Source organism: Erinaceus europaeus, chromosome 13 (genome assembly GCF_950295315.1).
Source record: "Erinaceus europaeus chromosome 13, mEriEur2.1, whole genome shotgun sequence".
NCBI classification, from domain to species: domain Eukaryota; kingdom Metazoa; phylum Chordata; class Mammalia; order Eulipotyphla; family Erinaceidae; genus Erinaceus; species Erinaceus europaeus.
In genome coordinates this window covers 67,372,630-67,399,206 of record NC_080174.1, presented here as the reverse complement: position 1 = coordinate 67,399,206, position 26,577 = coordinate 67,372,630, and the positions used below count along the sequence as shown (strand labels likewise).

Here is a 26,577-nt window from a genome sequence, read left to right as displayed (position 1 = left end):
CTGTAGGTGTCTCGCTCTGTCTCTTTCCCTCTCTATCTCCCCTTCCCCTCTCAATTTTTCTCTCTGTCTCTATCCAATAATAAATAATTTTTTAAAAATGATTCCCTGGGTCAGCAAAGGCCCCAGAGCTCCTTGGTCTGGCTGGAGTCTGCACTTCTTCGCACCAGCTGGAGCAGCACAGTGAAAGCGGCAGGTGCTGCCCTGGTGGTAGCTCTTGGGGCGCTGTCCTGTTTGGTGAGTCCTCTGCAGTGAAGAGCAGGTGTCTGGGAAAGAGTAGTTCATTCAAAAGCAGCGCAGTGAACAAAGCAGCAGGGAAGTTTCTCTGATGATGGTTGGGGGAGGCGGTGGCCTCCAGAAGGAAATGAAGCTTCAAGTTCAGAGGGTTCACTCCGTGTATTAGAGTGGGACTTCCAGGTCTTTCGCTGGGTGGACGGGGACTTGAGGATCCCTCCTGGGTGGAACACAAGGACATGGCACACTTTAAAAGCGGGCTCCTACTACCATCTGAAGCCGCCGCAAGCGCGACCTGTGAGTGTGTGGGGGTCTGGAGACGATTCTGAAAACCGCATAAGCAGATCGCAGCACTCTAGTTTGAGCCACCCATTACCCACCGCCCACCCGGGTCGCGGCCCTGCTGTGAGTCACCTGGCCAGCAATCTCTCCCGGCCCCATTCCGCCACCGCGCCCCATTGGCTGGCCAGGAGGGGGCGGGGCCAGGCGGAGGCGGACACAGCGGCCTGGACGGCGCCGCCAGCTCAGGAGACTCCAGACTGCGACTCCTCCGGCACCCAGCGCCTCCCGGAGCACGCCCGCCGCACCCGCCGCACCCGCCGCACCCGCCAGCGGCCCTGGACGCCTCGGAACCGCGGGCGCGGCAGCCACCGACGGGATCGCCGACGGCCCCGGTGCAGCCCCCGCCCCAGGGGTTTCCGCGCGGGGGTCGCTCCGGGGCTCCTGCCCTCCGCCGTCGGGGCGACCGGGCGGCCGGGCGGCTTTGGGGTGAGCGCCCCCCGCCGCCATGCCCGCGCGTCCCGGGCCGCTGTGGCTGCTGGGCCTGGCGCTGTGCGCACTGAGCGCCGGCGGCCCCGGCCCGCGCCCCCCGCCCGGCCTCCCGCCCCGCCGCCTGGGCGCCCGCGAGCGGCGCGACGTGCAGCGCGAGATCCTGGCGGTGCTCGGGCTGCCCGGCCGGCCCCGGCCCCGGCCCCGCGCGCCCCCCGCCGCCGCCCGGCTGCCCGCGTCCGCGCCGCTCTTCATGCTGGACCTCTACCACGCCATGGCCGGCGACGACGACGACGACGCGGCCCGCGAGCGGCGCCTGGGCCGCGCCGACCTGGTCATGAGCTTCGTCAACATGGGTGAGCGGGCGCGGGGCGCGGACCGACCCCGGCGAGTCCCGCCCCGTCGGGGCCTGCGGGCGGTGGGGCGGGGAGGCGGCGGCCCGAGGAGCCTGAGGAGACCGGGGGCGGGTCCCGGCTGAGGATGCCCCTCCGACCCCCCTTCTGGAGCCATTTTCCAGAAGCCTCTCGGACTCCTGTCGGCGGGGGCGGGGGGCCCCGAGCGGGACTCGGACCCGGAGCCGCCGCTTAGCGCGCGAGGATGTGGCGGGGCGGGGCGGGGACCCGCGGCCACCCGCCCTCAGCCGCGGCCGCTCAGCTCCGCCGCCGGTGACTACACGACGCGGCCGCCTCCGCGAGGACGGCGGGCACCGGGCAGAGCCGCGTCGGGACGCCCGTTCTCGGCCCTCAGCCCGGGGGCCCGGCCGTGTCCCCGCGCCCGTGCGGCTCCCGGGCGACTCGCGGGGGCCGGGGGCGCCCAGGCCTCTGACCCCCAGCCCGCAGCCGGGCGCTGCGCCCCCACGGGCCCGGGGCTGCGGCTCAGTGGGGGACCCCGACCGGGGCTCAGCCCCGACGAGAGCCGCCGCGGGCTCCCCAAGACGTCCGAGCGGCGCTCTGGGGGGCGAGGCCCCCGTGCGCGTCCTGCGCCCCGGCCCCGGGGCTCCCCCTGGCGGCAGCTGCGGCCTCTGCTCGTGATCCCGGCCGGCGTCCCTCCGGCTCTGGGCTCCATCTCTCCCCGTAGTCGGGGTTCCGGGGCTGGGCGCGTCTCGGGAAGTCGGCGCCCCTCTTGCAGGCTGGACCTGGCGAGGGCCCTGCTGACCCGCCCCCGCTGCCCCGGGCCGGGTGTGGCGCGACCCGAGCGTCCCCACAGCCTCTTGCACGCGAAGATCAGAGGCAGATTTTAAACGTCAGCCAGAACGCGGTTCCACCTACTTTCAGCATAAAAACTGGGCTTTGAAGTCCCCAAGTCCTCACTGCAGTCACAGGGTAGCCTGTCAGCTGTTTCACCAGCCGCCTTTTTTCTTTTTATTTACTTCTTTTTTATTTCCCTTTTGTTGCCCTTGTCTTTTTTATTGTTATTGTAGTTATTGTTGTTGTTGATGTCGTCGTAGTTGGATAGGACAGAGAAGTGGAGAGAAGAGAAGAAGACAGAGGGGAGAGAAAGATAGACACCTGCAGACCTGCTTCACCGCTTGTGAAGCGACCCCCTGCAGGTGGGGAGCCGGGGGCTCGAACCGGGATCCTTATGCCGGTCCTGGCGCTTTACGTCACGTGCATTTAACCCGCCGCGCTACCGCCCGACTCCCCCGAGCTGCCTTTCGTGGGCTCGGAGAGGTTTCACAGCAGCCCGGGGTCACACAGCACCTGCACGGCCTCATCCAGGCTGTGCGCTCCAGGCCCGGCTTCTTCCCACGCCGCCGCCGCCGCCTCCGCTGCTTCGTTGAGACCTGAGGCCGCTGACGCAGCGGGGCTCACAAGCGCGTCTTTGTTCAGAGGAGCCCGGGCTGTGGGCGGCCGGGCCGGCTGTCGGAGGGCCGCCCTTGCCCGGTGCCCTGACTGCAGGGGCATTTCAGGGATGAGCACCTGGGCCGTGTGCGGACCGACACCTCCCCGGCGCCCGCCTCGTCTGAGACCCAGGCTCCGAGCCCTGCGATCGAACCGCAGAGGGACTGCGGGCAGAGCCCACGCGCGGCTCGGTCTCCTCCGGCCTCACCTCTATCCTCACCTGGCTCCCGAGAAGCGGCCCTGCTGTCAGCCGGGCCCCTGAGCGCCAGGGACTCCGGTGGGACCCAGAGGTCGAGGGCCTGCGGCCACTGCCGCCATGGCCCCCCCCCCCTTGTTCCGCGTGTCTGGGCACGTGCTCTGGAAGCCCTGTACTCCTTCGTGCGTTTGCCCTTCTTCCGTAGCCAGTCAACAGCATCAGGTTGAGCCTGATGTAAAGTTTCGAGACCTCCTTTGAATCTGGAGAGGTGGCAGTCGTTGACTATGTGGGTCATAGTCTGTCTGTAGCCGCAGGGACAGTTCGGGTCGTCTCTGGTTCCCCAGCGATGGAACATAGCGGCGCACCGGCCATGGCCTGTTCGATAGCGATTGAGGAGGGCCCTGTCCTGAGATCCCATGTCAGTGTGGGAGGCCAGGTCTGCGGGTCGCTCTGCCTGGTGGACTCTTGGCTCCCCTGGCCCCGGACAAAGTGGTGGTGGAGGGGGTGGGCGTCTCTTACTCTGGGATGGGGGGAAGATCCGAGGGAGCCTGGCCTTGGTGTCACCTGTGCTGAAGGAGAGGAGAGTCCTGAGCTGGGAAACCAGACCCAGGGCCTTGTACCGCTTGGGCTGCCACTGATTGCTGCATGGCCCAAGCTACGTCTGCCCCCTTCCCTGAGCCTCTGTTTCCTCATCCAGCTGCGGGGGGAAGGGAGTGGGAGGGGAGGGCTGCAGGTGGAGAAATGGGAGGGTTGGACCAAAGCTATTAGATTTGGAAGAGGCAGGACTGAGTGGAAATGAGGGGCCTGGCCCCGACCTGCTCAGCCCTGGGACCTTGAAGGAGTGACACTGTATCCTTTAGCCTCAGAATCTCTTTTCTGGTTCTCTGGTAGGAAACACTCCTACGTCCATTTTCACTGAACAAAGAGTTGTGTAGCGCCTGCTCTGCACCAGGAACATTTATTGGCTACTGAGAAATGCCAGTAAATGAAACAAAGTCCCTTCTTTATATAGCTGACTTTCTGATGGGAGAGACAAATCACAAGCTTAAGTCTCCCATGTGTGTATGTGTGTGTGTGTGTGTGTGTGTGTGTGTGTGTGTTTCCGAGTCTTGGACATACAATATTCCATCCATCAGTTCTGATATGAAAAAAAATAAGCTAAAGAGGGAGGGAGAGACACTACAGCATTGCTCCTGTGCTCAGGAGAGGTGGATCCAAAGCTGGGAGATAAGGCCCACACTCTTTTTTTAAATTTTTATTTATTTATTTATTCCCTTTTGTTGCCCTTGTTGTATATTGTAGTTGTTATTGATGTTGTCATTGGACAGAAATGGAGAGAGGAGGGGAAGACAGAGAGGGGGAGAGAAAGACACCTGCAGACCTGCTTCACCGCCTGTGAAGCAACTCCCCTGCAGGTGGGGAGCCAGGGCTCTAATTGGGATCCTTACGCCAGTCCTTGCACTTTGTGCCACATGCACTTAACCCGCTGCACTACCGCCCAACTCTCAGGCCCACAGTCTTGACTCATGCATGCCCCAGCATGCCCCAGACCATGCCCTTCCTTGGGCATCTGCTTCCTTATCCACTCTATGGTGATGGTGTCAGAGAAACCAGGCACCTTCCTGTCCTGGCTCTGTGACTCTGTGTAAGGCTCCTTCTCACAGCGCCATCCACCCTCTCGGCCCAGTGCAGTGTGGTTGGCTGGGTCCCCAGCAGCTCAGTTTAGCCCAACTCCTCTACATATAGGAAGGGAGGTGGGGAGGGCTGTTCTGCATGAATCCTTTTCCACCATTGTCAGCTGAGTAACCATGCCCAGGCTCCAGAAAGAGAAACTGAGGCACAAACTGCGGACAGAAGGAATAGAGCAGGACTGTCTTCACTTGCTTCCTGCCCCTTCCTTGAACTATACTAAGCCATCCCATGTTTCAAGTGACAAGACTAGGGGTGGTGAACCAAGTCTCTTAGATTTGGGAGAGGCGGGAGTGAGTGGGAAAAAGGGAGCTGGCCCCCATCCTGCATCCAGACCTTGAAGGGGTAACACTTAACCTGTGTGAGCCTGAGGGCTCCTTTCTTTGCTCTTCTAGTAAGTCCATCTCTCATAGGTTCATCAGTTCACTCACCAGGGAGTTATGTTGTATCTCTCTGTCTGTACCGGGCACAATATTAGTTACTCAGAAATGACAGTCATTGAAGCAAAGTCCATTCCTCATGAGCTGACGTAATGGGAGAGATAAATAATAAACAAAAGTCATAAAAGTGACTGTCTAGTGGTCAAGCCTTGCCAACTAGGAAAGGGCTGAACAATGACAGGAATAGAACTGGGAGGAGGACTCTAACCTGTGATGGGCAGGATTTGTGACTGGATGGCCACCTCCTCTGAGTGTGAGCGAGCTTTCAATCTACCATTCTCAGTTCCCTCCTCTGTAAAATGCAGTTACAGCACCACCCTAGGGCTCTTCTGGGAGAGTGGGAGGTGGCAGACAGTGAACCCTCATGCCACAGCCTCCATACCTGTCACATACCTGTCAAGGCTGCACAGCAGCTCTTCTCTCAGCCTTGCACAGCCTCTGCTCTTTCCATAGATGATACTGTGGCCTGGGGAGATAGCTTAATGCTTATGCAAAAGACTTTCATGCCTGAGACACCAAAGGTCCTAGGTTCAGCCCCCAGCACCACCATAAGCCAGAGCTGATCTAGTGCGCCAATAAATATATATAATAAGGGGCTGGGTGGTGGCACAGCTGGTTGAGTGCACATTACAATGCACAAGGACCTGGGTTCAAGCCCCCAGTCCTCATTTGCAGGGGGAAAGCTTTGCAGGTGGTGAATCAGGGCTGCAGGTATCTCTCTCCCTCTCTGTCTCCCATTCCTCTCAATATCTGGCTGTCTCCAATAAATAAATAAAGATTATATATATATATCAACACCAAATTCTCAGATGCTTGTCTTCATCCAGCCTGTGGCCTGACCATCAGAAGGTACATGGTGGTGAATGTCTGCTATAAACTGAGAATCCTGGTTTTTTTGTTTGTTTGTTTGTTTGTTTTTTGTTTTTTTTACCAGAGCACTGCTCAGCTCTGGTTTATGGTGATGCAGGGGATTGAACCTGGGACTTTGGAGCCTCAGTCACGAGAGTTTCTTTGCATAACCATTATGCTGTCTACCCCTACCCGAGAATCCTGTTTTTAAAGTGCTTTTAGTACTCTGGTATCTACAGAAATAGAGCATGCTCATTATGCAAAATGCAGACTACACAGGAACAGGTAATGCTGGTGCCCTTGGGAATCCAATACCTGCCAGGCAACCACTTTCTGACTTCCATCACTATACATATATTTGTTCTGCTCTTTGAGCTTCGTGTACTGGAATCATATAGTAACATTCTTTCACTCAATGTGTCTTTTTCTTTCACAATAAATCTATGCTTCTAATCTTATAGGTTTTTTTTTAATAATGAATTATACTGTATTACATGTCTATAGTGTATTTATTCTTGTGAGTAGGGACTTAGGTTGTTTCAGGAATTTGGCTCTCAGTGAATGTATATATTGCCTCCAAGGTTATTGCTGGGGCTCGGTGCCTGCACAACGAATCCACCACTCCTAGAGGTCATTTTTTTCCATTTCAGCTGCCCTTGTTGTCATTATTGTTATTGTTGCCATTGATGTTGTTGGATAGGACAGAGAGAAATCAAGAGAGGAGGGGAGACGCAGAAGAGGAGAGAAAGATAGGCACCTGCAGACCTGCTTCACTGATTGTGAAGAGACTACCCTGCAGGTGGGGAACTGGGGCTCAAACCAGGTTCCTTACACGGGTCCTTGTGCTTCACACCACGTGAGCTTAACTCACCGCACTACTGCCCAACCCCCTCTCTCAGTGATTCTTCTGTGGATATAATCAACCTGCATTTTATTTTATTTTATACTTATTTTCTTTTTTATTGTCCTTTATTGTTGCGTTAGTTATTATTGATGTCGTCGTTGTTAGATAGGACAGAGAGAAATGGAGAGAGGACGGGACAATAGAGAGGAGGAGAGAAAGACACCTGCAGACCTGCTTCACTGCGTGTGAAGCAATTCCTCTGCAGGTGGGGAGCCGGGGGCTGGAACCAAGATCCTTCTGCCGGTCCTTGCGCTTCACACCACGTGCGCTTAACCCGCTGTGCTACCGCCCAACTCCCTCAACCTGCATTTTAATTCTGATAATCCACTTTAAACTGTGAGCAATTATTCAGTTTTCTTTTTTTTAATTTTTTTATATTTATTTTTATTTATTTATTCCCTTTTGTTGCCCTTGTTGTTTTATTGTTGTAGTTAATATTGTTGTCATTGTTGTTGGATAGGACAGAGAGAAATGGAGAGGGAAGGGGGAAGACAGAGAGAGGGAGAGAAAGATAGACACCTGCAGACCTGTTTCACCGCTTGTGAAGCGACACCCCTGCAGATGGGGAGCCAGGGCTTGAACCAGGATCCTTATGCCGGTCCTTGTGCTTAGCGCCACCTGCGCTTAACCCGCTGCGCTACAGCCCGACTCCCTCAGTTTTCTTTATAAGTGAGCTAAGGCATACCCCATGGCGACTCAATAGATAGTGTTGAACTCCCAGGTATGAGGTCCTGAGTGTAATCCTTAATGTCACATGTGCCAGAGTGATGGTCTATTCCTGACCCTCTCTCCAGCATTATTTGATAACAGCTTTTTTTTTTTTTTTTTGCCTCCAGGGTTACTACTGGGGCTTGGTACCTGCCCAACTAATCCACTGCTCCTGGCATTTTTTTCATTTTGTTGTTGTTGTTGGATGGTACAGAGAAAAATTGAGAGAGAAGGGGAAGATAGAGAAGGGGAGAGAAAGAAAGACACCTGCAGACCTGCTTCACCACTTGTGAAGCGACCTCCCTGCAGTTGGAGAGCTGGGGCCCAAACCGGGATCTTTACGCAGGTCCTTGCACTTGCACCATGTGCACTTAACCCGATGCGACACCGTCTGGCCCCCAGTAAAAGCATTTTAAGTGAGCTGGGAGCTAAAGAGTTAACTTACTTGGTAGGTTGCTTGCCTTGCATGCAGCCCAGATTCGAGCCCTGACACCACATAGGAGTGCCACAGTACTAGGGGAAGCTCTGATGGTAAAGCGTCTCCCTTCCATCATTGTCTCTTTCTAAATGAAGAAGTGATCCAGAAATGGTAAAATCACATAAACACCAAGCACCAGTTCCACACACTCACACACAGAAAAGTGAAATATAAGTCTAGGAACTTCATTTCTTCACCTTTAATATACCATGAAAGACAATGAAATAGTTTCCTTGGACAGTGTGTCGCTTTGCTACGTACATGACCTACATTGTATTGAAGGAAGCTTTAGTACTGTGGTCTCTTTCACGCTGTCTCTACCTCTCTGCCTCTTATCTTAAAATAAGGAAAGTAGGGGCTGGGCGGTAGTGCAGCGGGTTAAGCGCAGGTGGTGCAAAGCACAAGGACCAGCAAAAGGATCCCGGTTCTAGCCCCCAGTTCCCCACCTGCAGGGGAGTCGCTCCACAAGCAGTAAAGCAGGTCTGCAGGTGTCTTTCTCTTCCCCTCTGTCTTCCCTTCCTCTTTTGATTTCTCTCTGTCCTATCCGACAGCAACATTAACAACAACAATAATAATAACAATAAGCAACAAGGGCAACACAAAGGGAAAAAATAGCCTCCAGGAGCAGTGGATTGGTAGTGCAGGCACTGAGCCGAGCCCCAGTAATAATCCTGGAGGCAAAAAAAAAAAAGTTAGTGAAATGTTCAACTGGATACCTGCCTCATTGGAGGAACTGAATAAACAGGAGCTGAGAGACTGTATGCACTTCCATGCCTTTGTTCATGTTCTGTCTTCTTACACAGAATATTCTCACCGTCATCCTGCTTTTACAAAGTGGTGGACAGGGGTTTTCATGAATCTGAATTCTCCCATTCCCCACTTCTCCCTAAGACAGGCTCCTTCCATGACTAGAGTCTTCGTCCTTCACTGTGTGTTTTTCTCACATGATTCTAGTTGCTGCTGCCTGTCTGTCTGTCTGTGATTCACAGCCATGCCTGGTTTCTCCTTTGCCCCCTCTCCATCCCAGAAACCATGAACAACCTGACAGCAGGGACAAAGCCTGAGTCTTCACCCCATGGTGCCCCCAGGCCCTTCACGGCAGGGCGTCATCAGTGAACCGCAAAGTAGAAGGGAGCAGGAGAGCAGCAGGAGGCAGGGAGCACGGAGAGTCAGGTGAAGGGGTTGGGCCTGGCAGTGGACAGACAGGCCACCCTCACCATCCTTGGGGGGCCCAGTGGGCACGGCCTAAACCTGAGTCCCACAGACCCAAACTGAAGGGAGGTGGCTTCAACAGGTGCTTTGGGGGCACCTGGTGACAGAAAATCCTTGTAGAACCCTTTCCCCAGAATCGTGACCCAGGGGACTCTAAGGCCACTCTTTCTCATGGGCTCCCAGTGTGAATGTCACAGGGAGACGCCATATCTGACACGTGGCTCCTGCAAAGTCTGTCTTTCTGGGCTCAATTTCCTAAAAGGCTGTTCCAGCTTTGATGATGCCCAACTCCTGCCCCTTGGTGGGGCCCCTCCAGGTGAGGCTCAGGACAGGAAGATTAAGCACAGGTGGCGCAAAGCGCAAGGACCAGCTTAAGGATCCCGGTTCGAGCCTCCAGCTCCCCACCTTTCTCTCCCCTTCTCTGTCTTCCCCTCCTCTCTCCATTTCTCTCTGTCCTATCCAGCAACAACATCAATAACAACAACAATAGTAACTACAACAATAAAACAAGGGCAACAAAAGGGAATAAATAAATATTTTTTAAAAGTACAGGAAGATGCACTCAGCCCCCCTCTCATGGGGACCCACCACCCTCAGGAGAAAGGGATGTGTCACCTGACCACATCCTTCTGGACGTTCCCAAGCTCGCTAGAGGAATTGCAGTTTGCCTGCTCACATCTCCTTGGGTCTATTTTTGGTGTTGGTGGGCTTGATGTGGTGGAGTGTGGGGTTATCTTTTAATTTGGGGTCTGCAGCCGTCTGGGGCCTGAACAGTAATTACAAGAGCAGAGCCATTTATGGAAACAGTGTTCAAAAAAAGTCCGTAATGAGAACTGACTAAAAATACTTCTGAATGAAGCTGTGGGCCTCTTGGCATCTCTGAGATTTCTGGGTGGGAGAGGGCACTTCCGGGTGCAGAGTGGCCGGGTGGGCAGTGCTGTAGCTCCCTGTGGGCCTGCACAGGCCATGGAAATAGATCCTGTGGGAGGCCTGATGTGAGCCCTCAGCCTTTGTCACCTGCACAACTAGCCAGACAGACCCAGTCCATCCTCCCTTGGGGCCCAGGGGCACCTGCCCTGCTCGCTCTGGGGCTGGGTGTGTGAGGAGGCCCCACGGCAGTGAAGCTAGGTGGCTCCTGATGGGCACACTGCACACGGAAGCCACTCCCAGAGCAGCAGCAAGGCCCCACTCCAGTGACTGCATGGTGAGCTGCTGTCCTAGGGATCAGGAGCCTGGGAAGAATGGGCCAGGCCTTCTGTCTATGGGACCCCAGAACACGGGAATATGGGGAGCCACTGTCGCCACCCCACACTGCTCTAACCTGCCCTCAAACTGTCCAGAGGAGCAGACAAACTAGGGACCTGAAAGGGGACGGGAGGACAGGCCACTCTGGAAAAAAAAAACAGAGAGGACAGGGGCATCCACAGCTGGCCTGAGAGGACAGTGACCTTAGCCATGATGGGATGGGGACAGCAGGGAGAGAGCCACTTCCAGGAATCTCTGGGGGAGGGTGTTGGCAGCCAGACGGCCCAGGAAGCCCCCTGGATGGGCCAATTTAGTCTTCGCATAGGCCCTGCCAGGACCAGGGAATGTCCAAGAGCAGGAAGGACACACAGGACATTAGAAGATTCTGGTTTCTGAATAGCCACCCAGGGCTGGAGTTAGAGCTGCCATTTGAAATCTTATTCTTGTGGTCCAGGATGTGGCACAATGAATAAAGCACTGAATTCTCAAGCATGAGGTCCCGAGTTCAATCCCTGGCAGCACATGTACCAGAGTGATATCTGGTTCTCTCTCCTCCTGTATTTCTCATAAATAAGTAAAATATTAAAAAAAAAAGAAAAGAAAAGGAAAGAAAGAAAGAAAGAAATCTTACTCTTTGATCAAAACCAAAACAGATTTGAATAATGTGGGTGACTGTGACTTCCCCGTGGCACAAAAAGAGCTGAAGCCTTGGTTTATATGGGGCTGGTGGTGCGGGGTGTGGAGGTCCAAGCGGAGTGGTGGGTGCAGGGCCTCACACCTGCATAGATAGGATGTCGATGGTGGTGGTAGGGCCCATCGGGTCCTCCTCTTGCCCTGCACAGCTTTTTTTCTCTTTTCTTTTTTCTCCTACCAGGGTTATTGCTGGGGTTCAGTGCCTTCAAGACTCAGACTCCACCTCTCCCAGCAGCCTTTTCTTTTTTTCTTTTTTCTTCTTCTTCTCCTCCTCCTCCTCCTCCTCCTTCTCCTTTTCTAGATAAAGAAAGAGAAGAAGAAACACTGCAGTGCCACTCCGATGCAGGGACTTACATGTGATGGTAGTAGAGTGGATTTGAACCTGGGTCCTTACACAGAGTAGCAGTCTCCTGAGTGAACCACCTCCTGGCACCCCCAAAGCCCTCCTTAAATAATATCTTAAAGATACTGTTTTAACAGAGGCTGCAGGAAAAGACTGTAGGAGAGGTGATTGGTTATTCTCCTGTATTCACAGTAAGGCAGTTCAGAAAGAGAATTCTTTAACAGCTTTGAAAACAAGATGCCTGTGAGGCCAAAGGTAGCATTGTCTGTCCTCAGTGCTGGGCCCAGGTCCCACCTGTCCAGACATCACTCTGGGGCTGAGTATCAAGAGACTGTTAGAAGCATGAAGCTCAGGAGTCGGGCTGTAGCGCAGCGGGTTAAGCGCAGGTGGTGCAAAGCACAAGGACCGGCATAAGGATCCCGGTTCGAACCCCAGCTCCCCACCTGCAGGGGAGTCGCTTCACAGGTGGTGAAGCAGGTCTGCAGGTGTCTATCTTTCTCTCCTCCTCTCTGTCTTCCCCTCCTCTCTCCATTTCTCTCTGTCCTATCCAACAATGACGACAACAATAATAACTACAACAGTAAAACAACAAGGGCAACAAAAGGGAATAAATAAATAAAATAAATATTTAGGCGGGGGAGACAGCATAATGGTTATGCAAACAGACTCTAATGCCTGAGGCTCCCAAGTCCCAGGTTCAATCCCCTGCACCACCATAAGCCAGAGCTGAGCAGTGCTCTGTGTGTATTTCTCTCTCTCTTCATCTCTCTCAAAAATAAAATAAATAAAAATTAAAAATATATATTTAAAAAAATATATTTAAAAAAAATTTAAAAAAAAAAGAAGCATGAAGCTCTCAGGTGCTTTCTAACCCAAGGGCTGTCCCAGATTCAGCATTAGTTGAAATTTTTCAAATTCTGCCTACATTGAAATGTTTCTCCAATTTTTTACCTTATTTTTTTTTTTATTAAATAGAGACAGAGAAATTGAGAGGGGAAATAGAGAGGAAGAGTGACAGAGACACCTGCAGCCCTGCTTCACCACTTATGAAGCTTTCCCCCTGCAGGTGGGGACTGCGGGCTTGAACACCAGTCCCTGTGCACTGTAATATGTGCACTTAACAAGGTGTGCCACCTCCTGCCCCCTCAAAGTGCTTCTTTGAATCATTGTGCTGAGTTCACACTGAAACAATTTTTGTCCTTTTGTTGATGGAATCAGTGCCTACACAACTCCACTATTCCCTGCACCCCCCCCTTTGGATAGTAGAGATAATAGGCACAGAGAGGGGAAAGAAACAGTGAAGAAACATCTGAAGTACTGCTTCACAGCACATGAAGTCCCCATCTCCTCATAGGTGGGGAGTGGGAGCTTGAATCTGAGTCCTCCAGCATAATAAGGTATATACTCTACCAGGTGCACCACTGCCCAGCCCCTATGTTTATCATTGATGTTATTATTATTATTTTATTATTATTATATCTTTTTTAGAAAACAGATCAGGGCCTGGGTGGTGGCTCACCTGGTTAAGCACATACAATACAGAGCACAAGGACCTGGGTTCAAGCCCCTGGTGCCCACTTGCTTGGTGGAAACTTCACAAGCATTGAAGCAGGTCTGCAGGTGTCTTTCTCTCCCCCTCTCTATCTTCCCCTCCCCTCTCAATTTCACTTTGTCCTATTCTTAAGAAAACAAACAGGGAGTCGGGCGGTAGCGCAGTGGGTTAAGCGCACCTGGCACAAAGCGCAAGGACCAGCATAAGGATCCTGTTTCGAGCCCCCGGCTCCCCACCTGCAGGGGAGTCGCTTCACAGGCGGTGAAGCAGGTCTGCAGGTGTCTATCTTTCTCTCCCCCTCTCTGTCTTCCTCTCCTCTCTCCATTTCTCTCTGTCCTATCCAACAACAACAACATCATCAACAAAAAAAAAAAACTACAACAACAAAACAAGGGCAAAAAAATAATTAAAAAAAGAAAACAAAACAAAACAAACAAACAAAAAACACAGAAAAATGGCCTCGATGAGCAGTGGATTCTTAGTGCAGGCACGAAACCCCAGCAATAAACCTTGGAGGGAAAAAAAATAAAAATAATAAAAATATTTTCCTCAAGAAAAAAATAATTGTTTTTTTAAATTTCTTTATAGGGGGATTAATGTTTTATAGTCGACAGTAAATCCAATAGTTTGTACATGCATGGAAACTTTCCTACTTTTTATCCCTCTGGGAGTATGGACCTAGGATCATTATGGGGTGAAAAAGGTGGGAGGTCTGGTTCTGTAATTGTTTCTCCACTGGACATGAGTGTTGGCAGGTCGATCCATACTCCCAGTCTATCTCTCTCTTTCTCTAGTGGGGCAAGGCTCTGGAGAGGTGGGGTTCCAGGACACATTGATGAGGAAATGATTTTTTAAAAAGATTTTTAAAAATATTAATTCCCTTTTGTTGCCCCTGTTGTTTATTGTTATAGTTATTATTGCTGTTGTTACTGATGTCGTTGTTATTCGATAGGACAGAGAGAAATGGAGAGAGGAGGGGAAGACAGAGGGGGAGAGAAAGATAGACACCTGCAGACCTGCTTCACCGCTTGAGAAGCGACTCCTCTGCAGGTGGGGATCCAGGGGCTCAGACCAGGATCCTTATGCCGGTCCTTGCACTTTGTGCCACCTGCACTTAACCCGCTGCGCTACAGCCTGACTCCCTATTTTTACTCTTTTTGTAGATCTGTACCAATTCTGTATGGATGCTTGATATTAGTCATTTGTCGGATCTGTGATGTGCAAATATCCTCTCCCATTTACTGGGTTTTCTGGTTATCTTTATGTAGTTTGCTTTTGAGGTATAGAAGTTTTTAGTTTCACGTAACCTCATTTATTTATTTTTGTTTTCATTTCCTATGCCCAGGGGGTTGAGTGTCCAAAAATATCTTTGATGTGAAGGTCCTAAAAAGTTTCACTGACACTTTCTTTATAAATTTTAGGGTTTCTGGTCAAATATCTAGATTTTTTTTTTTTTGCCTCCAGGGTTATCGCTGGGGCTCAGTGCCTGCAGTACAAATCCACTGCTCCTGGAGGCCATTTTTCCCATTTTGTTGCCCTTGTTTATCATTGTTGTTATTATTATTGTTGTCATTGTTATTTGATAGGACAGAGAGAAATCGAGAGAGGAGGGGAAGATAGAGGGGGGAGAGAAAGATAGACACCTGCAGACCTACTTCACCACCTGTGAAGTGACTCCCCTGCAGGTGGGGTGCTGGGGACTCCAACCCGGCATCCTTATGCTGGTTCTTGCCCTTTGTGCCAGGTGCGCTTAACCCACTGTGCTACTGCCCAACTCCCTATTTTTTCTTTTTTCTCAGAAGTGTTTTGACAATTTGTGGCTTCTTGTGTGCCTGGTGTAAAAAACAAAAACAAACAAACAAACAAACAAAAAACCTATTTCCCTTTCCTCTGATTCCTTGTTTGTATAAAAAAAAAAAATGCCACGGGGAATCAGGCGGCAGGTTAAGCGCACGTGGCGCAAAGTGTAGGGACCTGCGTTAGGATCCTGGTTCCAGCCCTTGGCTGCCCACTGCAGGGGAGTCGCTTCACAAGCAGTGAAGCAGGTCTGCTTCCCTCCTCTCTCCATTTCTCTCTGTCCTACCCAACAACGAAGACAGACAACAATAATAACTACAACAATAAAATAACAAGGGCAACAAAAATGGAATAAATTTTTTAAAAATGCCACAGATTTATGTGTATTGATTTTTGTATCCTGTTACTTTACTGAATTTATTATTTCCAATAGTTTTTGGTGGAGTCTATGGGGTTATCTAGGTTTGTGATCATGTCACCAGTGAATTGTAATAGTTTGATTTTTTTTTCTTTCCAATCTATATACCTTTGACATCTCTTGTCTGATTACAGTGGCAAGGACCTCGAGGACTATGTTGAATAACAGTGGAAACAGTAGACGTCCTTGTCTGATTTCTGGTTTTACGGGAAAGCTTTCTACTTTTCCCCAATGAGAATATTGTTAGCTGAGGGTCTAGGTGGTGGTATGCCTGGTTGAGCCCCACATGTTACAATGAGCAAGGACCTGGGTTTGAGCCAGGTTTGAGTCCCTAGTCCCCACCAGCAGGGAAAAAAGCTTTTTAAGTGGTGAAAAAGTGCTGCAGATATCTCTTTCTCTCACCCTCTCTATCTACTCCTACCCTCTCAGTTTCTGCCTGTTTCTATTCAATAAATAAATTAAAACTATGAAAAATGTATTTATTCCTTTATTTATTTTGCCAGAGCACTACTCTGGCTCATGGTAGTGTGGGGGATTGAACCTGGGACTTTGGAGCCTCAGGCATCAGAATCTGTTTGCATAACCATTATGTTATCTACTCCCACCAATAAAAAACTTTTTTTTTATTTTTTTTACATTTATTTATTTTATTTTTCCCTTTTGTTGCCCTTGTTGTTTATCGTTGTTGTTGTTATTGCTGTCATTGTTGTTGGATAGGACAGAGAGAAATGGAGAGAGGAGGGGAAGACAGAGAGGGGGAGAGAAAGATAGACACCTGCAGACCTGCTTCACCACCTGTGAAGCAACTCCCCTGCAGGTGGGGAGCCGGGGGCTCGAACCGGGATCCTTATGCCGATCTTTGTGCCTTGCGCCACCTGCGCTTAACCCGCTGAGCTACGCCCGACTCCCAATAAAAAACTTTTTAAGTATTTATAAAAATTGTGGTCCAGGAGGTGGCACAGTGGATAAAGCACTGGATTCTCAACCATGAGATCCTGAGTTCAGTCCCTAGCAGTACATGTACCATAGTGATGTCTGGTTCTTTCTCTACTCTTATCTTTCTCATAAATAAAACAAAGAAAGAATGTTGTTAGCTGTGAGTTTGTTATAATGGTTTTATTATTATTTATTATTATGGTGAGGAATTATCCTTCTGGGAATATGTATTTCCTAAGAGGAAAAAAAAAATCTGATTTTAAACTAGCATTTCCAGTTGAAATTTAGGACTATAGGGTTTCACTTTAAATTTATATATCTCTTTATCTTCTTTTACATTGACTAATTCTACCCTAGAAGCATTAACATAATAATTGTTTATTTTACATTTTTCCCCTTTTTTGTTGCCCTTGTTTTATTGTTTCTAGTTATTATTGTTGTTGTTATTGATGTCATCATTGTTAGATAGGACAGAGAGAAATGGAGAGAGACGGGGAAGACAGAGAGGGGGAGAGAAAGATAGACACCTGCAGACCTGCTTCACCGCTTGTAAAGGGACTCCCCTGCAGGTGGGGAGCCGGGGGCTCGAACTGGGATCCTTATGCTGGTCCTTGTGCTTCATGCCACATTCGCTTAACCCATTGTGCTACCACTCGACTCCCTTATTTTACACTTTGTATGTGTACATAGTAATAGATAGCATCATCATGATAAGGATTACTGATTTTAAATAAAATTTGTTACATTTATTTAAGGGGCTGGGTTGTGGTGCACTTGGTTGAGCACACACAGTACAATGCACAAGGACCTGGGTTCAAGCCCCTAGTCTCCATATACAGGGGGAAAGTTTCATAAGCAGTGAAGCAATGCTGCAAGTCTCTCTCTCCCCCCCCTTTATCTTCCCCTTCCCACTCAATTTCTCTGTCTCTATCTGAAATAATTTTTTTTTTTAAGAAAGAAAAGGAAGTGCAGTTATCCACGCTGGGAGACAGTTCAGATGGTAAAGTGTATGCTTTACTCAGTGACATCTAGGTTTGGTCCCCAGCACCATATAGGAGCACCATGGACTACTCTGTGGGGGAATTCTGTGGATGGTGGAGCATACATGGGTATCTCATACTGTCTGCCTATCTCTTCTCCCTACCCTCTGTCTGTCTGTCTCTCTGTCTCTCGCTTTCTCTCTCTCCCTCCCTCTTTTTATACCTCCTGTCTTCCCTATCTCTGTCTCTTTCTCTTGATAAAGAATTAAAAATTGGACTAGGGTAGCATCATACACAGATGCATCATACACACACCACTTCATTACCCTCTGTTGCATAAAAGAGGGGGAAAAGTACAGTTATCTATATACACATATAGATACTTGACATATATCCTCTTTATGATATTTCTGTTTTGACCCTTTCTTAGATAAAAGCTGTGTTTAATCTGTCCTGCCACTGCAGTTCTTTTAAAAATATTTATTCATTTATTCCCTTTTGTTGCCCTGGTTAGTTTATTTTTGTAGTTATTGATGTCGTTGTTAGATAGGACAGAGAGAAACGGAGAGAGGAGGGGAAGACAGAGAGGGGGAGAGAAAGAGAGACACCTGCAGACCTGCTTCACCGCTTGTGAAGCGACTCCCCTGCAGGTGGAGAGCCGGGGGCTCGAACCGGGATCCTTATGCTGGTTCTTGCGCTTTGCACCATGTGCGCTTAACCCACTGTGCTACCTCCCAACTCCCCATTTGTGGTTTTTTTTATGACAACATATCCTGAAGATCACTTTTTGCATAATGTGTATGATTTCTTGGCACCTCATCAAGAAGATCCACCATAGTTTATTCATCATACCTTCTGTTGATGAACATTGACTTGTCTTCAGTCTTTTATTGCAACAAATTACAATACCTTACTGTAACATATAGTCTTATGCATGCATGCATATTAAGTTTTTGTGAAATATATTTGGGATAATTTCTTAGAAGTGAGATGTTAGACTAGGGAGATAGCATAATGGTTATGCAAATGGCTTTCATGCCTGAGGCTTCTAGGTTCCAGGTTCGATCCCCAGCACCACCATAAGCCAGAACTGGGTGGTGCTCTGGTGTCTGTATGTTTAGTTTCTTGAATTGCCTTCATTATCTCTGCCATTTTTTCCAGACCTGTGTCTGTCTAATCGTTCATAAATCCAGCCATCACTGTTTGGTTGCTTCTAAGCTTGTGCATTGAGTGTGATTTCTGTCATTGAGCAAGTAGACTGTGCTGTGGCTACGTGTTTATTTTGTGGGTGGGTGAGTCCTGGAGGGGAGATTCTTCCACGTGTTGCCAGCCAATTGTTTGTGACAACAAAATAGGGTCTTGCTGTGGTGTTTTAGTATGTATTCTTATGGGTCGTCCTGGGGCTCTCTGCCTGCCTGGCCACTGGCAGCAGAGATCAGGGTGGCCTCTGGGGACCCTAGGGGGGCTTTGGCTATGAGGGTCATGTGCACAGAGAGAAAGGAAGAAAACACACAACCAGTCAGCTCCAGGAGAAGCCTCTTAGGACAACTCATTTATTGGGGGGTACAAAATATATACCCAAAGTTCAGAGAGAAGGTAGAAATAATCATTAAATCATACACACAATGCAGAGTCAAATCTTGACCTGTCAGGTGTCTGATCTTAGCTGGGAAGTTACCATATAGGATCCGGTCATGAGCTTACAATACATAGGTAAGCCTTTTTTTCTAAGGGTGGATTACAAGCACCTCCGGGCAGAAGGGGAAGGGGGCATTAAACAGAGCACCTCCGGGCAGGAGGGAAGAGGGCCATTTGAGTAAAGCCAGGATATTTCAAGTTGGCCGTACACATTAATGCATGGCCTTTGTTCAAAAGGAATGGGGGAGCATGTACAGGAAGGTGCCCCGCCCAGAAAAGCCCATCCATCATAATAAGTTCATGAGGTCAGGAGGGACCTGCCTAAAGTCTCTTTCCCTTAGGTGGGAGGGAACTCGGGATCAACACGCTCAGACTCTTATGGAGATAATGGCATGGACTTCCCAGACAGTGGGCCCTTTCTCCACATATTCTGGCCTCTGGAAATTAATTATTGTGCTTTCTTTGAGTGTTCAAGAGACAGACTGGATTTATTTTAAACCAACTGTATCAGTCTGGACAGGCCACACAGCTTTAGGTTTTTGTTTTTTTTTCCTTTTTTTAAAAAAAATATTTATTTTATTTATTTATTCCCTTGTTGTTTTATTGTTGTAGTTATTATTGTTGTTGTCATTGTTGGATAGGACAGAGAGAAATGGAGAGAGGAGGGGAAGACAGAGAGGAGGAGAGAAAGATAGACACCTGCAGACCTGCTTCACCGCCTGGGAAGCAACTCCCCTGCAGGTGGGGAGCCGGGGTTCGAACCGGGATCCTTATGCCAGTCCTTGTGCTTTGCACCACCCGCGCTTAACCCGCTGCGCTACAGCCCGACTCCCAGCTTTAGGTTTTTTATGCTAGGTTTTTTTCCCTGATAGGCTGGTGAATCTTTGAGAGAAGTTCAATATCCTGATGCCCTTGAGGTCACAGGTTAAGTACCCAGAAACTTCCCACCATCCTGCTGTCTATCATGTGCTCTACTGTCTAACTATCAAGACATCACCAGCTGCTGGGAGGACCGGCTTCTGTCCTGAGAATCTCTCCCTCTCCCCTTTTCTGCCCACTGGCCACTGACTGCTGCACTCACCTGTGTGTGGCTAAGTGAGTTTCTTCAGAAGTACCAGGTGTAAAATGAGGAGCTTTCAGGCGATTCTTCATTGCCTCACCTAGTTGATTGGGGGAGTGATCATGTGGCGGCTGCTACTCCACGGCCACACCACTTGAAGTCTCTCTCTGTACTATTATTAACACTTTTCTCAAAATTTAAAACTGTTGGTCCAGAAGGTAGCACTCAGCATTTATAAACATCAGTTCAAGCCTAGCACCACATATGCCAGAATAGTCCTCTGGTTCTCTGTGTTTCCTTCATTTTCTCTCTCACTAATAATTAATGTTTTAAAAGTTATCAGGTCCAGAAGGTGGCACAGTGGATAAAGCATTAGGTTCTCAAACATGAAGTTCTGAGATCAATCCCCAGCAGCACATGTACCCCAACAATGATTGGGAGTCAGGCAGCAGGTTAACTGCAGGTGGCACAAAGCGCAAGGACCAGCATAAGGATCCTGGTTTGAGCCCCCGGCTCCCCACCTGCAGGGGGGTTGCTTCCCCCTCTCTGTCTTTCCCTCCTCTCTCCATTTCTCTCTGTCCTATCCAACAACAATGACATCAGTAACAACAGCAATAATAACTACAACAATAAAACAAGGGCAACAAAAAAGGGAATAAATAAATATTTTAAAAAGTTATTTCAAAGTAAAGTAAAGAATATGACATAACATTTTTGAGCTGATAATTATGGCCTGTATCCCATGACACCCCATTTTCCTGAATTGTTCCTAGTGCTAGCCCTCTCTCTCGGGGTCCTTCATAGCACTCATTCTGTACAGTGATCTGGTTTATCTACTTTTTTTTTTTTTTGCAAATACAATCTAATTTATTTCAGGCAAAACAAATAAAAACAAAATGTATACCAAAAATATTATAAAACTCAAGGCTGCCTCATCTCTAGTCCAGACTTTTTTTTTAATTAATTTTTATTTAAGAAAGGATAAATTAACAAAACCATAGGGTAGGAGGGGTACAACTCCACACAATTCCCACCACCCAATCTCCATATCCCATCCCCTCCCCGATAGCTTTCCCATTCTCTATCCCTCTGGGAGCATGGACCCAGGGTCGTTGTGGGTTGGTTTATCTACTTTCTTGTTTGCTACCTGACTTCCCTACCCCACTGTAAGTAAATTCCACAGGAGCAAGGGCTGGTCACTCTTGTTTACTGCACATGCAGTAAGCTTTGTTATGCAAATATATTGAATAAGTGAGTTAATATTCCTAAATGGGCATGGGAAAACAGATGATACCGTTTTTGCAATGCTAGGGATTAATCGCCATTTTTTACAGTAATCAGATATCAGAGACATGTCTTTCGTGAGTGTTTCCTCGAGGATGTCGAACTTGGATGCCTGAGTTGCACAGCAGATGTCATCGACGTAGATGAACTTCCTTGAAGAAGTTTCTGGGAGGTCATTGATGTAAATATTAAATAGCGTAGGAGTCAGAACAGAGCCCTGGGGGAGGCCACTTGAGACAAGTCTCCATCTGCTAGACTTGTCACCCAGATGCACCCGGAATCTTCTGTTTTGGAGAAGAAACGATATAGTGTTGGCCACCCATGGAGGCAGGCATCTTGAGATCTTGACTAGGAGACCACGGTGCCAGACCGTGTCATAGGCTGCTGTGAGATCAACAAAGACAGCACCTGTCTTTAAATTCTTCTGGAATCTATTTTCAATGTAAGTTGAGAGGGCCAGGGCTTGTTCGCAGGTAGATCTTCCTGGGTGGAAACCAGCTTGGGCGGGTGATAGGAATTTCTCTGTAAGAGGAGAAATATGTGACAGAAGCAGCCTCTCAAGGAGTTTGTAACACACGGAGAGGAGAGAAATTGGTCTATAGCTGGCGGCCAGTGTTGGGTCTTTCTTTGGTTTCAAAACCGCTATTATCTTCGCACGACGCCAAACTTTGGGCATAGATTCGGATTCCAAGATGTGGGACAGGAATGAAGCGAGCCACTTCTTTGCCGTGGGACCCAGGTTAAGAATGAGTTCTGGGGTGATGTTATCATAGCCAGCAGCTGTTCCCGGTTTAACCCTCTTCAAAGCGTCTTCCAGTTCAGACAGTGTAAAGGGAGATGGACAAGATAACCGGAAGTGGGATGACCACTCATGGGAAATTTCTCTTTTCCAGACTGGGTCGATCTTAGCACGTCCAACTTGAGTTAGGTGACTGGCCACTGAGTTTGGAGATACAGGAGGATGGGAGACGGGAGGGGGTTGGCTACCGGCACCCAGACTGTGAAGAAGCTTCCAGGTCTTCCTACTTGAGTGGGTGAAGTTCAGACTTTCCGTGAGTTGTTGCCAGCGGGCTTGACATGCTGCATCCAGGGAGGCAATGAGATGGTCAGCCACATCTGGGTCGCCCGACTCATCATACTGCTTTAGTAGTTGTTTAGCAGTAGTACTGTTTTCCATCTACACCATGCCTCGGCCTCGCGTGAGCTTAATGTGCAGCTTGGGGATACGAGAATCCGGCATGAAGCCCAGCCAGTCTATCTTGGCGTTACTCTCGATCGCACCCTATCATTTTACAAACATCTCATAAAAACTGCAGCAAAGGTGGGCGCGAGGAATAACATCATTGCAAGACTGGACAGCTCCTCATGGGGCGCGAGCGCTTCCACACTACAGTCATCATCTCTGGCATTATGCTATTCCACTGCAGAATACTGTGCCCCAGTATGGTTCCGTAGCCCCCATGTCCACTTGGTCGATTCCAAATTATATTCCTCCATGAGGATAATTTCTGGAACCATCCGTTCCACCCCGGTTCCATGGCTGCCAGTTCTTAGCAACATCGCCCCGCCAGATATTCGTCGGGATGCGGCATCATCTAAGTTCATTTCCGCGTCTACGCTCGACTGGACCTGCCAATATACACGGATATCTTCGCCCACCCTGTCCAACGCTTGACATCTCGTCACCCAATCTGGTCCCCTACACCTACACTGAACTTCTTTGTTCCAGACTCTTGGAAACAGAGTTGGCAGTCAGCTGAGGTAAAGAACAAACACCTCATCACAGACCCCTGCAAGCGTCAACCCGGCTTTGACCTAGCACGTTATGATTGGGTCCTCCTCAATCGCTATCAAACAGGCCATGGCCAGTGCGCCGCTATGTTCCATCGCTGGGGAGCCAGAGACGACCCAAACTGCCCCTGCGGCTACAGACAGACTATGACCCACATAGTCAACGACTGCCATCTCTCCAGATTCAAAGGAGGTCTCGAAACTTTACATCAAGCTCAACCTGACGCTGTTGACTGGCTACGGAAGAAGGGCAAACGCTAGAAGAAGAAGAATGGGCATGGGAAAAGTGAATGTTCTTAGGGGGAGTCTAGATAATGATAAGACAGCAGTTAGGAGTCTTCTCCCACAGGCAACTAAGGTGAAACTATGGGAAGCCCTCATATTAGGAATCTTTGCCCCATAATTTTGCAGGTGAGGAGATTATTTGTTGCCCAGAAACCTTCCTCCAAACAGCAGTGATCCCCTCTCCCCTCACTTCCAGAACCACGATAAAGAAAAAGATTCCTTGCAGTACATATCTCCAAGGTTAGAGTCCAGAACATAGGACAGGCAGGGAGCAACCCATCCTGTCTGAATATGCCAGGGAATCCAGGGAATCCAGGAATGAGCTTTCCAACCCCATACTGCCAGCAGAATTTCACCGGGAAAACCCAAGAAATTACATTGTACAAACCTTCACCTTTCCTTCTACGGTCATCAAACAATCACTACACAGAGAGATTTTTGTGCCATTTGGGGGAAAGATGTATTTATCAGTGAGAGAGAGAGAGAAATAGAGCATCGCAAGAATAAAGCACGTGATAGTGGTCCAGGAGGTAGCACAGTATAAAGCGCTATATAAAGCACAAGGTCCCAAGTTCATTCCTCAGCAGCACATGTGCCAGGGTGATGTCTGGTTCTTTGTCTCTCTCTCTCTTCCTATCTTTATCATTAATATATAAGTAAAGAAAATATTTTTAAAAGGTAGAACATGTGATGCCAGGAATCAAACCCAGAACCTCATGCTTCAGGGTCCAGTACCTAGGCTAATTTATGCCATTTTTTCAGGAGCATATGGTAGAAGTTCACTATAATGGAGGCTCACTGGACTCTTGTGTTACATCTCCATGTGTGTATGAAAGAGGAAGGAGACATAAGTAGTGATCTCTGTCCTCTGAGCTCCAGTGTTGTGGAGTTTGCTATTACAGAAGCCAGACCTTCCATCTTCTGCACCCTATAATGCTGGGCCCATATTCTCAGAGGGATAAAGAATGGGAAAGCTATCAGGGGAGGGGATGGGATACAGAGTTCTGGTGGTGGGAATAGTGTGGAATTGTATCCCTCTTATCCTATGGTTTTTGTCAGTGTTTCCTTTTTTATAAGTAAAAATTAAAAAAAAAAACAATAAAGGTCAAAAATAAATAAACCTTTTAAATTAAAAAAAAAAAGAGTAATTCAAGCTTTAAAAAAAGTCAATCTTTGCTTTGTGCCAGAGTCAACTCAGGGCTGGTCACATTGGCATTGCAAAGGTACTGCCTCTCTGAGCCTGGGCATCTTTGGGAGATTCCAAACCCTGGTTATAAGGGACTGTGGAGGCTGGGTGTGAAGATGTGCTGTAAAGGAAATACTGCTGAGCCATAACCAAGTGCCAACTATAATAACAAACATGACTTTTTACAGTTTTCATTTGCCCCTGCGTCAAATGAGCCCTTAAGAGTAAGTTCCTGGACAAAGGTCAGGCAGGTGGCAGGAGGGCTCCCAGGAAGCCTTCCAATTGCCTTCTAGTTGAACTGACATATGTTTACGTTTTCTCCAGTCATGCTTTTATATAGAAAAGAAACTTGAAGGGGCCGGATGGTGGTGTACCTGGTTGAGCACACATGTTACAGTGCTCAAGGACCTGGGTTCAAGCCCCGGTCCCCACCTGCAGGGGTAAAGCTTTGCGAGTGATGAAGCAGAGCTGCAGGTGTCTCGCTGTCTCTCTCCTTCTCAGTCTCCCTTTTCCCTTTCCATTTCTGTCTGTCTCTGTTCAATATGTAAATAAAAACACTTTTAGAAAAAGAAGAAAAAAGCAAAGGAAAATTGAGTGGATAAGGCAGTGGACTCTCAAGCATGAGGTCACTGGTAGCACATGTACCAGAGTGATGTCTGGTTCTTTCTCTCTCCTATCTTTCTCATCAATAAATAAATAAAATCTTTTTGTAAAAAAAGGGGGGAATTGATATCTTCCTTTCCCTCATCACCTCCCCAATGACTTTTGACCTTCAGACTTCATCTCCTAATGGATGTAATTGATTTAGCTGCCAATTAAATAAGGAAGTTAGATGTCAGCTCCTCTCCCCTATTCCCAAGGAATGCCCATCATTGCCTACTTCATGATCCCTGCTTTTTATGCTAGAAAAGAGCCCATATTTTTACTTCATATTTGGGGAGTCTGAGGCCACACAGGAAGTACCAGGTCACTGGCAGAGTCAAGGCTGGGACCTGGAACCTCAGCCACTGGCCAGTGTCTATACTTCTCAGTGGTAAATCAGGGGCAGCCTGCTGAGGAATTGAGGGGAAATCCAGGTCCCAGCATGAGCTTTGGTAAAATACCTTTCCTGATCCAAAGGAGAAATTACTAAAAGGCTGTTGATCCAGAGGGTTACAGGACACACACACACACACACACACACACACACCTACACACCTACACACACACACAAAGTAAGAGAGCACTTTCTTATTTTGCCAGTTATACTAATGCCTGCTTTAAAGATAAATGCAGGATATTTCACATATGTCTACGGAAGTCATTTACCTAAAAATGTTCAGCTTTCTAGTGTCTTCCTGGGACAGCCAGGGAGAAGCTACTCTTCCCTGTGCTGGAACTACCGGCTGGCATATGGATGTCACAGACCTACTGGATGGACATTTGGAGTGGGGCTCAGTTTGCTTGACTGAGACTCTCTTTACCCAGTGCACGTGTGCTCCTAGATCAGCAAGGGAGGGCAGCAGAGTTTGGGGCCTAAAGAGAGTTGGCAGCTGCGGGTGGCTCCCACAGCCCTTGACCCATAGGATCAGCATTGGACCTGTGGACAGATTCCCAGTGAGGCCCAGGACTCACCCTTCAGCCCCTTTAGCAGATAAGATGCTTTGAGAGGGGTCCGCAATGGGTGTGACTCAGCCACTCTCCATCTCTCACTCTGAGCCATCACACCGGTGACAGTCAGCAACAGGGACCTGTTCTATCCTGCACTGCACTGTGGGTTTTTTTTATTGCAGAGCCTGGGCATCCAGCGTGCATGACACCACCACCTTGAGCTTATTTTTATACAGAGAGGGAGGCAGGGAGAAACAGAGAGGTAGCAGAGACACACAGCACCACTCGACCATCCCTGAAGCCCCCATTACTGTTCACAGTGCTCCCATGTGGTGCTGGGACCCCAACCCAGGGCCTCGAGCATGCACTCTACCAGGTGAGCTGTCTGCTGGCCCCAAGCAGGACTTCTTACACTTCCACATGACTGTGGCCATGTGTGGTCCCTGGATCCACAGGAACAACT

General features: G+C 49.0%; 1 protein-coding gene across 1 annotated transcript in view; it reads left to right on the top strand.

The window, feature by feature from the left end:
- The first annotated feature begins 873 nt into the window (after window positions 1-873).
- LOC103117103 (bone morphogenetic protein 8A) overlaps window positions 874-26,577 on the top strand; it is a 46,671-nt gene continuing 20,967 nt past the window's right edge. Inside the window, exon 1 of the mRNA XM_060206154.1 lies at window positions 874-1,355. Coding sequence (XP_060062137.1) covers window positions 1,019-1,355 — 337 coding nt within the window. The 5' untranslated portion in view covers window positions 874-1,018. The remainder of the gene's footprint in view (window positions 1,356-26,577) is intronic.